This window comes from Spermophilus citellus, assembly GCF_964194105.1.
Source record: "Spermophilus citellus genome assembly, chromosome: 1".
Lineage (NCBI taxonomy): Eukaryota > Metazoa > Chordata > Mammalia > Rodentia > Sciuridae > Spermophilus > Spermophilus citellus.
The window spans coordinates 210,203,101-210,218,910 of NC_138182.1; the positions used below are offsets into that span (position 1 = coordinate 210,203,101).

At 33.5% G+C, this 15,810-nt stretch overlaps 1 protein-coding gene across 3 annotated transcripts in view; it reads left to right on the forward strand.

Moving 5' to 3' along the window:
- ARB2A (ARB2 cotranscriptional regulator A) overlaps positions 1-15,810 on the forward strand; it is a 484,107-nt gene that overhangs the window by 254,414 nt on the left and 213,883 nt on the right. For all 3 annotated transcript variants that reach the window (XM_081275629.1, XM_081275628.1, XM_081275627.1), the window contains one exon: positions 10,645-10,764. In XM_081275629.1, coding sequence (XP_081131755.1) covers positions 10,645-10,764 — 120 coding nt within the window. The remainder of the gene's footprint in view (positions 1-10,644; positions 10,765-15,810) is intronic.

Genomic DNA, 15,810 nt, shown 5'->3' on the forward strand with positions numbered 1-15,810 from the left:
ATGGCACTCCTGCTTGCTTCCGAGGGCCATGTGAGTGGTATGATTTTTCCCAACCTTTTACCTTCAGCCTGTGTATGTCTTTTCCTATCATATGAGTCTCTTGAAGGCAGCATATTGTTGGATTTGTTATTTTGATCCAGGTTACTAGCCTATGTCTCTTGATTGGTGAGTTTAGGCCATTAACATTTAAGGTTACAATTGAGATATGATTTGTACTTCCAGTCATGCTTCTTTATTTATTTATTTTAGTTTGGCTGATTTTACTTTTTGGTTATTTTCCACCCCCTTTATTGAGACACCTCCTGCTGTTAGTTTTGGGCACTATTTTTCAATTCCTCTTCTTGTAGTATTTTGCTCAAAATGCTTTGCAGTGCTGGTTTTCTTGCTGCAAATTCTTTTAGCTTTTGTTTATCGTGAAAGATTTTAATTTCATTGTCAAATCTTAAGCTTAATTTTGCTGGATACAGTATTCTTGGTTGGAATCCATTATTTTTCAGCGTTTGAAATACATTGTTCCAGGATCTTTTCGCTTTCAAAGTCTATGATGAAGATTGGCAGCCATTAAGAAGTCCAACAACAACAAGTGCTGGCGAGGATGCGGGGAAATGGGTACACTTGTTCATTGTTGGTGGGGCTGCAAAATGGTGCAGCCAATTTGGAAAGCAGTATGGAGATTTCTTGGAAAGCTGGGAATGGAACCACCATTTGACCCAGCTATTCCCCTTCTCGATCTATTCCCTAAAGACCTAACAAGAGCATGCTACAGGGACACTGCTATATCGATGTTCATAGCAGCACAATTCACGATAGCAAGATTGTGGAACCAACCTAGAAGCCCTTCAATAGATGAATGGATTAAAAAAATGTGGCATTTATACACAATGGAGTATTACTCTGCAATAAGAAATGACAAAATCATAGAATTTGGAGGGAAATGGATGGCATTAGAGCAGATTATGCTAAGTGAAGCTAGCCAATCCTTAAAAAACAAATGTCAAATGTCTTCTTTGATATAAGGGGAGTAACCAAGGACAGGGTAGAGACGAAGAGCTGGAGAAGAAGAATAACATTAAACAGGGATGATAGGCGGGAGGGAAAGTGAAAGTTAAGGGAAATTGCATGGAATTGGAAGGTGAGCCTCAGGGTTATACACAATTACATATAAGAGGAAAGGAGGAGTAGGAGAAAAATATATAAGTAGAAGAAACGATTTATAGTAGAGGGGATGGAGAGAGAGAAGGGGAGGGGAGGGGAGGGGAGGGGGGACAGTTGAGAATGGGATAGACAGCAGAATACATCAGTCACTAGAAAGGCAATTTGTAAATCAATGGAAATGTAACTGATGTGACACAGCAATCTGTATACGGGGTAAAAATGGGAGTTCATAACCCACTTGAATCAATCTGTGAAATATGGTATATTAAGAACTATGTAATGTTTTGAACAACCAACAATAAAATAATTAAAAAAAAAAGTCTATGATGAGAAATCAGTCGTTAACCTAATTGGTTTACCCCTGAATGTAATCTGCCTCTTTTCTCTCGTAGCTTTTAATATTCTCTCCTCATTCTGTACGTTGGCTATCTTCATAATTATATGTCTTGGAGTTGGTCTATTATGGTTTTGAATGTTTGGGGTCCTGTAGGCTTCTAGGATTTGGCAATCCATTTCATCTTTCATCTCTGGGAAGTTTTCTAGAATTATTTCATTTAATATGCTGTCCATTCCTTTGGTTTGAGTCTCTGTGCCTTCTTCTATCCCAATGACCCTCAAATTTGGTTTTTTTATGACATCCCATATCTCTTGAATAGATTGCTCATGGGATTTAAGCATCTTTTCTGTGTTGACTATATTCTTTTCAAGTTGATAAACTTTGTCTTCATTATCTGATGTTCTGACTTCTACTTGATCAAGTCTGTTTGTAATATTCTCATTTGAGTTTTTAATTTGGTTTATATTTTCCTGCAATTCTAGGATTATTGTTTGATTTTTTTTTAAGATCTCTATCTCCTGGTAGAGCTCGTTCTTTGCCATTTGAATTTGTTTGTTTAATTCGTTTTCAAAATATACTTTCATTGCTTGGACTTGCTGTCTCATGTCTTCCCTAATATTCCTTTCCATTCGAGTTAGGTAGGCCTTGAGTTCATTCCCTATCCCTGCTTCTGATGTTTCTATGTCCTCCTGTAGAATTAAGTTGTCCTGCATTGTTTGTACTCCTTTTTCCCTTGTTTTCTCATGTTGTCCACGTTACTTTCCAGCTCTATTTGATTGCCGTGTTTCTGCTCTCTTCTATAGATTTGTTTTGGTTCTGTATCTGTTGTTTCTTCTTTGTGTTGTTAAACTGTGCCTGCTAACGTGGATTCTGCTGGGAAGGAATTCCAACAGCCGATCTCCAGTGACATCACTACTCTGCTATGGCGGGCCCCAGGCTCCTTGCTGCGGTGTCCTAATGGGGCTGTGTGACTGGACTGTCTCTGTTTGGTTTCAGCTCCCCGTCGAAGCAGGCGGGCAGTCTCCAGCCGCCCAGTATCTCAGGCAGCGGGCGGGTGATCGGTCGCCAGCGGGGGAGTGGACTTCAGCCGCCCAGTCGCACGGGCAGTGGGCCGGCTATCGCCGGTGGGCGGGAGATCTCTAGGCACCCCGTCCTGCGGTCAGTAGCCGGCGGGCGGGCGTTCTCCTACCGCCCAGTTACGCGGGCAGTGGGTGAACTGTCACCGGCGGGCCTGCAGTTTCCAGCCGCCCAGTCACGAGGGCCTGGCCTCTAGTCCCCTAGTTTCTCCTACTAGTCTTGGTTTCTCCTGCTAGACCAGATTTCCCCTGAGTGATGGCTCTTGGCAGTTCAAACTGTACTCTGGACCTGCCGTTTGTTGGGTGTGGAGGGTGTCTATTGGGGACCCCGGCACTCTATTGTTTTGTTCCCATTGTGGGGGATAGAACTGTACCGCTTCCTTCCCCCTCTGAAATCCCGTACTCAGCCCCGGGGTCAGTGCGGGCTCATCCAGCAGGATTCCACAGAATTGCAGCCACTTTTCTCCCTGCTTGCTAATTAATTACTTCTCTGCGGCACCCCGCCTTCTGTAGCCATGGGGCAGGCCTGGCGAATCAGTCAGCCCGGAACCCTGGGGTCGCACAATTGGCTATTGGGATCCCTGGCACTCTATCGTTTTGATTTTTTCTGCTTGCCCCTCCCCCAGCGCTGGCTAGACAGGTTTCGTTTTGGCTGCTGATGGGAGGGGGAGTTGAAGGTCAGGTGTCTCTAGTTCTCCCCTAGTCTCTATGGGGGCTCACTCTGATACTCCCTCCCCCAGAAAGCCTAGGAGGGGTTTTATGCGGATTCCCCGATGTGTGGGGGATGGGCTGAGTGACACAGACCTGTTTTATTGTTGCAGTCTGTCAGAGAGTGGCGGTGGATACTTCAGCTCTCCAAGATGGTGGCCGCTGATTGCCTTGGTGGAGTTTCCGTTGTGGGGGACGGGACTGTATCGCTTCCTTCCCCGTCTGAAATCCCGTACTCAGCCCGGGGGTCAGTGCGGGCTTGGCCGGCGGGGTTCCACTGAATGGCAGCCACTTTCCTCCCTGCTTGCTAATTAATCGCTTCTCTGCGGCGTCCCACCTTCTGTAGCCGCAGGGCAGGCCGGGCGAATCCGTCAGCCCTATTTATTTATTTTTTGTTTAGTTTTGTTTGTAATAAAAACAAGTGTATATGACTGTATTCCAGATAACAGTCTGCCAGCTTCCAGACCATGGTTTAGGAAAAAGGTGTTTCTCCACTGTTTTTTTAGTTTTTATTGATGCTAGCTTTATTGATATATAATTTATATAAGTTGTGCTAATTTTAATTACACAGTTAGATGTATTTGATAAATATATGCACATGTAACCATCCATTAAAAAAATGTTTACAACACCTCAAAAATTTTCACTATGCAGCCAGTTCCTTCATCCCGTGTTCTAACCCTGATGATCCTGATTTGTATTCCAACACTACAGTTTCAGCTTTTCTAGAATTCTTATCAACTGAATTATACTATATGTAGTTTTTTTGTGTCTGGTTTCTTTTTCTTAGCCTTATTCTTTGTTGTAGTTGTATAAAAGTCAGAAAATTAATAATAGTTTTCTAATTAATAATAATTAGGTTCATTTTCTCTCTTTTAAGTGGTAGAAGCTATTTGAGTGAGAGAAGGACACATTGAACTTTCAGAAAATAAACTCCTTCATTTCACAGTGAAGGTCTTTTTTCATATGAACCTGGTGGACAATATATGATATCTGCATACACAATATTCTTGTATCTTTTTCTTTGGACTCTTTGTTATGGACTCTTTGCTCTTCAGTTCATCACTATTAAGTGAAGCAACACTGGTTAGACATACTTAGAGATATGTTAAGTATGTTTTAATATTATGGGCTCTATAAAGTAATTATAAGATTACAGTTATAAAGTTTGTGAGTACCTGGGTGTGAATTCTGGCTTTGCCATATACTAACAATTTTCTTGAGCAAATTTCTCAATCCTTATTTATATGTTTATCAGAGGTAATAGTTTTGCCTAACTTATAGGATTAAATAAGTTAATATTTGCAATGTATTTAGATAAATGCCTGCCATAATGTGTGTTAGAGAAGCATTAACTGTTAACATATTATGATGCATTTAGATTTTCCTAATGGGGAAGCTTAAATTTTATTAATGTGAATATAATCATCAGTTTACTTTTTGGAAATGTTCAGGAGTGCAATGGAGCACAGTTTTGAAATCTAAGAATACAACCAACTCTACCTTCCATGCTAAGTCACATCTTTTTTGTGTGACAGTATGACCCAATCACAAAGTATTTGGTACCATATCTATAAAAGGTGGGTATAATTATTTGTTTAGCAATCTCCTATTTAAACTAACTCTTTTAAATTGTTGGTTTACATTTTATATTTAAACAGATTAAAAGGCAATGTTTTAATCAATTCGATATTGCAACCATTTGTTAACAACATTTTTAACACAAATTATTTTAAAGGATAGGTGATGTAGTATAAAGTTCAGACATGTGAAACAGAAAGACCAGCTTGCAATCCAGCAAACTATAGGACCTTGAGGAAATCAGTCTTCATAAATTGGGATATTTAAAGCATTCATGTCTTAAAGTCATTGAAAGAAAGCAATTATGAAAGAAAGCACATGGCCAGTTCAAGTGGATAGTGTTCTGGGAGAGAGATAGTTATAGCTTGAATTTATACACATATAAATATTTGTGTTCAGTGATTGTTGTATTTTGTTGGGATTTTGTTTTTGTTTTTTAATGACATACTTTCACTGTGTTGCCCAGGATGGTCTCACACTTATGGGTTTAAGTAATCCTCCTGCCTCAGACTTAAGTAGCTGGGACTACAGGCATGCACCACCATGCCCAGCTTTTATTTGTATACATGTTTATATTTGACATTTATGTGTGACATAACTGAAATTAGTGACAGCTATGTATTAGTACAAAGTCACAAATGTTACACTTGTTCGTATAGAAATTTTGTGCTTGCCAGTATAGTTACAGGAAGATTTACATGAAATGAAAGTAATCTTAAATTTTTCATTTTAAAATTGGATATTTTAAAAATCTTTGCATTTTCAGTTTACTGAAGTGAATTTTAAGTTTAAAGTATATATCATAAGAGTATTCATTTTATATCTTTGTAGCAACAGGTTAGCTGAAGAAAAATCTGTCAAATTTGGCAGTAGTTCAGAAAATATGTGAACCTGTCACAGTAAGCAGTCTCAAAGGGCGAAATGCATTACAGGAGCTAATTAACCTTAGAAAATAATTACACAAATATGCAAATGTTGTTTAGATAATTCCATGTGTTATCAGCACAGGTAGTCCATCATAAATGCAGACCTTGCAATGCCTAGGTAGTAGAATCTGGCATAGTCGATAAGGCTTTGGTTACTCATCACTTCTGTTTGGCATTTAAGGATTAATGATGGCAAGAATACACCAGGAAATTCAACCTGTACTCTTAATATAGCAGAATTCCACAGTGTAAATATCCTATAAAGTCTGCCACCAGAAAACTCTAATTAATGGATTTACTTCTTGTTTTTTCCATGTACTTTATACGTTTGCATATTCTCAAATCATCCAACTTGAATCAAGTTACTCAATACAAAATGCATTATAATGTGAAATTCATGGAGAAACCTGTACAATTTAGTGTATTTGCATTTCTGTAATTGAAGCATATTAGGAAGCCTTTCCTATTGAAATCTGTTTAATCTCAGAATACACTATTGATAATATATACACTCTGGATTATAGTTTATAAATATATAATGATTGTGCACACAGTGTGGACTATGGGTTGGAATGGCACAAATTTGCCTTGGTATAGCATCACTTCATTTATAAAATTGAGATTTTAGTTTGTAATATTTGTAATGTAACACTCCAGAATTATACATTTAATTGACTCTAATTAATTCCTGTACTTAACTGCAGAATTTTTTAAATCCTAAAATATGGGGATCTCTCTCTCTGTCTCAAATACTATCAATAGTAAAAAAAAACCTTGGGAGATAGAAGAATAAGAGAGCCAAACTGTTTATAGCTAAGATTTATCTCCTTTATTACCTGTTTTTTAAAGTAATATTTTGAATAAAACTATCTCACTAATTCTTCAAGAATGGAGTCAACCTTCTTTTGATGATTCAGGATCACTGTTATCCCTGTCAGTTATTGTGCTTTAAATACAGTACTGCCCTTACCTTGCTCAGTGATAATACTCATAGTCTCAGACTGTATGTGCTCTTTGAATTTTTTATAGTTTTTCTGTTTCTTAAGTTACTGTCAAGCTTTCAGCTATAGCTTCTTACTCTTACACCTATTTAAAAAAAAAAACCTTCTAATTTGCCTCTTGTAAATGTGTAGTAGACTTTAATACCTTCATATCTAAAAAATTCTAAAGACCATGCTCAGATGCTAATTCTCTCCAAGGAGTCATCAATAATTAGAATAGTATTTTTGACTTTTTGTTGTTTATATTTTTATTATGAAAAGCATTACTTTGTAGATATATAGATGGTTCAAAAAGTATAAAGAAGTTAAAAAGAGAAATATTCATAATCCTATAATCCATAAATAATATAACTGCTTTTAATACTTTTGTTTACTTCTTTTGAAATGTCTTTTTTAAAGCAATCTTATATCGTGAAAATTATACTACATATAAAATCAAATGAGCTACATGCATTATATGTTAAATTCATCAAATAGGTAAATACTATATCCTTAGACTGATAAACTATAATTTATTTAACTACTTCTCCATTATCAAATATTTAAGCTTCATTCAAATTTTTGCTGCTATAAATGAGAAAGTGATGAATATCTTTCAGCATTGGTCCTTTGCCATATTCCAGATTAGTAGAAACTAGATTCATTTTCGTGTTTAAATACTCGTTTTTCTTGGGGTTTTTTTTGTAAACATACTCCATAATATTTTGTCCACATTATTGTTGTCAATAACACTAACATTCTTAGTTGTTATTTAGTGATGATAGCATGCTTTGTATTTATAGTTGGAATCCAAAAAATAATGTCTTCAGGTTACTTATATTTTATAAAAGGAAGCAGAAATAACCTGAAAGATTAAAAATAAATGAGACAAAAAAACAATGAAATGGTATAGGATTCAATTTAATCTCCCATGACTGATAGAACAACTGGTAAGTAATCTTGAACAAACGTATTTTGCAGTAGTTTTAAATGTGACATGATACTAACACAGGTCAGTTATAAGATTTTGTGGGTCAAGTTAAACCCTTGTCACTTCTGCACAAGATTCTAATCTTCAGTTAACTTGACATTTCCCAGGAAGACTGATAAGGAGGTGTTTTAAGTTGGGTTTTCCAGTTTAATGAATTTTGAAATGGAGATTTGTATGCAAGAAGTTTGTTCAGGAATTTTCTTGGGATTACCTCCTATTAGGAAGTGGGGAAAAAATAGAATGAGCAGAAGTTGCAGTAGTCACAACAAAAGCCTAAGCTTAGAAAATGTATCTATAAGGTCAGGTTTCATTACATAGCACCAATTTAGACCCATTCTCCCAGTACAATTACTGATAAGCTCTTTCTGCATTCTCCAGTGTTTGTATAATAAATTTTGTGATTGTTTCATATGAATATACAGAAATGTGTTAAATATGTATGGTCATTTAAAAGAATAGCTGTAAAGAATACATTTCTATAACTGCCACCACAGTCAAGAAATGGAACCATGGAAGCCACCAACAGTCTATTTTCCAGTCACAACTCATTTTTCCTTAGCTGATTTTTATGATACTGATTTTTATGATAACCATTTTCCTACTTTTTAAATTTATGAAAGGTAATTAACAAAGTCTAAAAATCACTACTACTCTTTCTTTCTAATTGTTATTTTTTCATTCATATTATACACACATCTTAGGTATGGGTAATTTCATATTTATGTTACTAATATTTATCTTTAAAGTATATTTATAATTTCATATATGACTGTAAAGTTGTAGGTAATCAGCTTGAAGAGAAATATTGGGTTTTTATTGTTAATTATTACATTGATATTTAATGAGCAAGATGACAAAGCTGTTAGCTTCAAGAATTTGATAATCTTAACAAGCAATCACAGCATAGATCCTTTACTGCACTAATGGGAAGCACACGCAAGATGTTGTTAGAGAATGTTGTCTAACCTTGGGGTGACATTGAATACTTTCTAGATACCTCAGTTGGGGACCAAAGACAAGTAGGATTTGTACAAATAGGTGAAGGTAATAGGTAAATTGAGGGTAGAGCTCAAGGGTCACTTCCCAATCAAAGGAAACAGTCCAGAAACAAGAAAAGTATGGCACAACTAGGGTTACTGCAAGTTCCTCCTTGTAACTGGTACACAGAGAGTGATCCCTGTTTTCTCTCAGAAGGCAAATGATTTCTTTTAGTTACTGCATTTTGCAGGACAATGGTGAGAGATTCTGTTCAAGAGATAGATGGATACCAGATCATGAAGTGCCTTGAATATCATACCAAGGAATATAAATTTCATCTTGAAGGCAATGAGAAAACTTCAGAATTAAACAGGAAGTGACTGACTTGGCAACATGATTGTATTTGCATTTTGGGGAAGGAATTTAGGGAAAAAGAACGGAATTCTTTCTATAGAGTTAAAGCAATCCTAGAAACAGAAAAACTGGGATAGATTGTGTAGTCATTCACTTGTGAAGTTTTATGAGAAAAGTGGACAGATTTAAGAGACAGTTGGAGACAGAGTCAACAGGATTTTGATTAAATGAGGATTTTGAGGGAGAGAGAAGTAAAAAATTATGCTCAAGTTTCACTTGGACACAAGGAATAGATAATATCACAGGTTTGGAGAATAAGTTTTAGTATAATGTTGGATTGGTTGAGTTTGAAGTTTCTATGGACATTCCAAAAGGAAATGATCAGTAAGCAGTTGTCTTTGTGAATGTGGAAAGAAATCTAGGGTAGAGATTGATATTATGAAACAATAGCTTAATAAGTTATTGTAAAATTTCTAAGTTGAAAAATTTGTGTTGATTTTGGAATCCATGACATCATAACATTCTTAGGAAATTAGTCTGTTACTGTTAAAGCATCTAAGAAATAGTTGTACAAAACATTTTCATGATGTTTAGTTCTTAGCAGTTTATTTTTTATCAGTATTATTTAGTTTTTTTATTTTTATTGTTTTAGCTTTTACATTATCTAGGTTTTAGCTTTAGCCATAATATGTATCAACAGTAGAAATAAATACAATGAAGTGAAGTTACTGTAGAATTTTTCAAATTTTGAGCAATATATATAGATTTATTAGGATTTAGCTAATTAGAAAGAAATGTGAAAACTATGTTTATATATTGATGTTTCTTACAGTTCTATAAATAAAATATATATAAATGTAGCTGTATAACCAATGTGATCCTGCAATCTGTACTCGTGGGAATAATAAGAATTCATACCCCATTGAATCAAATGTATGATATATGATATGTCAAGATCAATGTAATGTTTTGAGCAACTAATAAATTTATGATGTTTAAAAAAATTAAATAAATATCCACTTTTACAAACAAACAAAAAAAAGAAAATGCTTTTAGAAAAAATGTTTTTAATAAAATCAGTAGAAAATATCCATTGTTCATTTTTCTCCTTATTTTCAGCTTAGTTATTTATAATCTTATCAATCAAATAATTTAGATATAGGTATACTGCAAACATTGCCAGATGTAAGTATAGGAACATAGCTAAATATTTAGTGTTATGTTTTTGAATCATAAAATCACTATAACTGTCAGCTAATAATTCTAATGTACTTAGATATGTTTTAGTATCTCAGGTATACCTGGATTGTTCCCCCTAAAAATTCAGTTTATTTTAAATAATTTGTTTCAGAGTTAAGCTTAGCAATAAAATACTAATAGTTTTAATACTAATTTATTAATTAGCATTTATTAATTTAAATAAATTTATTAATTTAAAATTTCAGTGTAGTTCTTTTGTTATTGTTTTGAATGCACTATATCCATTTTATGTCTTACATGTATGCAAACATATAATTAAATTATTGATTACTGTGATAGTAATTTGTTTTCTTTGTAGGAGAATGGTTCTCCTGAAGAACATGCCGTCTATGTTTGGGACCATTTCATAGCCCAGTCTGCAGCTGAGAATGTATTTTTTGTTGCTCACAGCTATGGAGGACTTGCTTTTGTTGAACTGGTAAGTGCACATTTAATTGTATTTTTAATTTTTAATTCCCATTATCCTTAAAGTTTTATTCCCTGTATTTCCTTTTTTAGTATCATTACTTTAACTTATTATATAAAGGATGAGAGTAGATATCTTGAGTAAACAAATTTGTGATATTTATGAAGAGTATAAAAGTTTAAGATGACAGAGATTTTCAGTTTAACCAGAATCTCTTTGCCTATTCCTTATTTACATATATTTTTTAAATTTCTATATTGTAGTCCCAGTTTCTAGACATTTCATATTTATATCTCCTGTTTTTTATGTATTCCACTGAAGCTTATATTTTCTGTAAAGTATATAAAACTGGGAATATTTTGATTTTTCACTGACATTTTATCTCTATTATTTAGTACTTGATACTTGGTCAGGATTTATATAATTAATACTAAAACTACCAGAAAAATTCCATTAATATGATTCTAACTAGAATGCATTGCTTGGCCTTGCATTTCAAAAAAAATTTGTATTTCAAAATACTTGGACTTTTCGAGTTCATGTGTAAAATTATGTGTACATGAGAGAAAAAGCTACTAAAATTTCTGAATTTTGTCTTTATTATATGCAGTATCACAAGCAGCATAATCTTATGCCAGTGTGGCAATTGTGATATAATCAATACTAAAGAAGCACTAATGAAGAATTTGTGCCTCCATGTCCATACTCCCTTATGTCAAGAAGATACCATTACTATAATAAAATGATTAGTGTGATAAAAGTACATCTGATAATTTTAAATCCAAATGGATTAAAGCAAACATTAAAAGTAGGCACAATATCAATTGTCTAATTTTTGTGTTTCTAGACTTTGGTGAGTATTTGTGTATGTCATGGAAACTAAATATATTCTCATGGACTTTTCTACTGCTTTATGCATTATTGCTTCCTTAGATGATATAGATATAAAACTGATGGTGACTTCTGACACTTGAGAATGCTTTAGCCTACGTAAATCTACAAATTCTTATGCTATTTTAAGATCAATAAGTAAATTAAATCACTTATTTCTTTAATTTACTTCAGTTTTTAGGGATTATTTTCAAGTAATTTTACTTTGCTAAAATTATTTATTCATATGTAACAGATATCTTAAGTTAGCTCTTTAGCACATTAATGTGATATATTTTTAAAAATACAAATGTTACTTTTCAAATAATTCCTTCCAACACCTACAGATACATAATTATGCAGACATAGATGCAGATAGCTTATTTTTTCTCTATAAGTCATTAAATTACTTTAAACATAAACTTTTTGGACTTGTAGAATGACTTAAAATATGTGAGGACCTGAAATGTTCATCAAATTTCAGATTTCTTGAGAAATAAATTTCTTTAATTTATAAAAACCTTTATCATACCAAATTTGGAATTTTAAGTGTATTTTGGACCATTTTAAAAATGAACTTAAGATGCCAGGGTTGACAGATGACCAGTATGTCAGTCCTGTTTTGCCTGTCCTTCTTGTCACACACTGGTGGATATTTTTCCACTTTTGTTCCACTTTAATATAAAGCACACAGATGTTTCAGAACAAGACTTGACTTCTGACCTTGAGGCTATTAGGGTCAGGGTCCTCAGGGCCTGTGAAATTATCACAAGCTGAGCTAAAGTTTTTCTCCATCACAGGAAGTAACCAGTAAGTAAGAAGTTAAAAAGGAGCTTTGTCAGAGAGACAAGATGGTCTCAGTAAGGGTCAGCTTCTGTAGTCTGCTATCTCTGCAGGAGGCACATGCTTGGGAGGAGGAATATAATATAACCACTGGCACATCACATATCTGTCAGGCAACACTAGGGCTGAGAAGTCTATTTAATGTAATATACCTTGTTTAGTTTTTAAAATATGAATGGCAATTATCTCAACTTCATATATATGCTACTTTTTGAGAAATAAGTGATTGTAGTATGTAATAGAGGTATACAGATGGTGGCAACTGAAGAAAGAGTGCTTCCTGACCTAATAAAATGGATTCCTCTAAGCAAATAACATTGTATACTGATGAGTTTAACCTTAATATTTTACAAACTCAATGAATATATTTAAGTTCATTATGTTTCTTTTTCAAAAGGCTTTTTAAAAAGCATGTTAAAGAAACCAAATACCGAAATGCTTTTAAACCTTTTGCTTTTGCTAAAACTAAATAATTTCTTTCATATTCTAATATTCTTAGGGAAAAGTCATGGTGTTTAAAATGTTAACAAATATTTATTATCTCTGGATTTTTCAATAGAATATATGAAATTATTTTACATGGATTCAAAATTTTAACATAGCTTTACAAGAAAGTGAACTGTGAAGATTAATATATAAATCATAAATTGTTAATTAGTTTTTTATCTCAATAGTACATTATATATATATATATATATATATATATATATATATATATATATATATATATATATATATATATCATACATCAGAAACTTTGGATTCCAGTAAGTTTAAATTTTTTTCTTTGTTTTTTCAGTGCTAGCCATCAAACTCAGGGCCTTGTGTGGTTCTCTCTCTTTCTCTCTCTTGCTCTTAGTTTGCAGCATTATGTGTGAATGTATCATTTTTCTACCACTTATTTTATACCTGCTGTAATTATTAATCATAATTAGAATGTACCAGATTCATCTGGAAGACAACTACATAAACAAGTTCACTGGGGTTTTGTTTTGTTTGTTTGTTTGTATTTTTACTATTCTGAAGATCAGATCCAGGGCTTCACACATGGTAGGCAAGGCATTGTGACATTAAGCTGCATCCCAGCCCTTTTTAAATTTTTTATTTTGAGACAGGGTCTCACCAAGTTGCCCAAACTGGCCACTAACTTTTGATCCTCCCACCTCAGCCTTTAGAGTAGCTATGATTACAGACATGCACCATCGTGCCTTGCTCACATTCTTCTTTAGGTCATGAATGTCAGAAAAAGTTATTTTAATGTAAACTGTGTGACAAGTACAGTTTCACCAATAAATGCAATTACTTTTAGTACTTATTGTTTGAATAACAGGTACCAGTCAGGACTCAGGATGAAATGCATCTTGACATTCACTAAATGAAAACTGTGTATAATTGTTGGTTAAAATTAAATGTGCTGCTAATAGATATCTGAAGATAAATTACTTTTAAACTATTGAGCTTTCATATTATACTAGTTATTGTTTATTAAAACTGAGAACATTGATTGTTTCCTATGTTAAAATGTTGACTTTCTCCTGTAAAAGATGTTATTTTCAAAATCAATGCTCATTTTGGGGAGTAAATCTTGGACTCTAAACAGATCTAACTTCATGAACACAATTTACAGTTTGTGAGAAAAATTATACTAAAAACTACCTTTCTCTGCTTTTGTTTGCATCATATAGTAACAATTCACATTTCTAATTTGCTAAATTTTCTATTATTCTAGTAAAAATTAGTATTGATAAAACTGTTCTTATATCTCTCGCAGAGTTCAGTCATTAAAAATGTAAGTATTTAGTTTATGAACTGATAGTGAATGTCTGAAAGCAATCACTTTGCAGTTATCAGTTCTACATATTTGAAGTGTTGCCAATATTTAAAGTTACAATTATTAAATGATCATTTCTGTCTTATAAAATTTATTTTATAACTTGTGGAATTAATAATCATAATTAGAATGTACCTACCAGATTCATTTGAAAGACATCTACAAATAATGAATCTTACTTTTGTCTTATTGGCTGTTAAAACTTAAGGCTGTTTTTAAAAATTAACTGTCATTTTAAAACAAGGTTATATTTGACCTTTTTCATTATTTCTTCTCCATCCACTTTAATAAAGTGATTCATAGCTTCTATTATTAGCCATTTCAGAGTGTTTTTTTTCTTGTCTTTTCAAGTGATGATCAGTTTGGCAAAATCAAGTAACCTTAAATTTTTCCTTTTTTGAAAATGAACTGGCTTTCCTTGTCAGTGCCCAGTCACCAATCTCTGCTCACCTTACCATACCTATTTGCAGCCCTCAATAAATCAATTTGCATTCAGATTTCATTCCTTAAATAAATGTGCTCATATTTTTTGTAAAACATATTAAATATTTTATTAAATGTTTCACTAGTTTATTGAATACTCTGAGCTGATTTTAAAAAAATCATTATCTTTCTTATTATTTATATTTCCTTTCCCATGTTATTAGTGGTATGTTCACAACCACCATTAAAAACATCACTTAGAAATGTGTGAAAACAGCTTCTTTTGAAAGAGTGTCTCTACCCACTTTTGATTTTGGTTTCTCCATGCTTGTCAGCACTTGATTGGCATCTCACTTGCATGTGAATTAAGGAATGAAGGGAACTCTATTTTCCTGCCATTGTTCCATGCTGGGCTCCCTGGCCTCCAGGCAGCCTAAGCTGCCCTTGAGCAGCTGATAGAGGACTAGTTTTTGGAGGAGCTATGTGAGGACACTCAACCTCAGTCTACTTTCAGTAGATCTTTTTAAATTGCCTAGAGCATGATTTAGAATTACACTGAGTAAAAGGTAGAATAAAACTAAAGTTATCTTTTATCTTTAGAGATATCAATTAACTATAAACTTAAAGAAGTAATACTTTATTTTGTCCATAAAGAACAAAGTAAATTGGACATTTGTAAAATGTCTGCTTAATGTGATCAATGGGAATACCTAAAAGTTGGAGTGCTGGGAATCAAGAATTGAGGGGAGGTAAAATGAGAGAAAACAAGTCAGAGAAAAATTGAGTCAAAATAGTATCAAAATAATTCAGGCTGAAAACACTCTTACAAGCCTACTTTAAAATCTAGGTAAAAAAATCTGAAAAATAAGGTGTTATTTCAGTAAAACTACAAAAAAATCCTAATTAGTTTGCTTTTAAGTTGTTGTTGTTGTTGTTGTTGTTGTTGTGTGTGTGTGTGTGTGTCTATCTTGACTTGCCCAAATGATCTAGAAACAACTTAAGAATAGATCGAATATTGTCCCCAAATTTGAGAACACAAGATATTACAATCTAAATAGTTAAATATCCTACAGTTACTTCACCAGTAACTT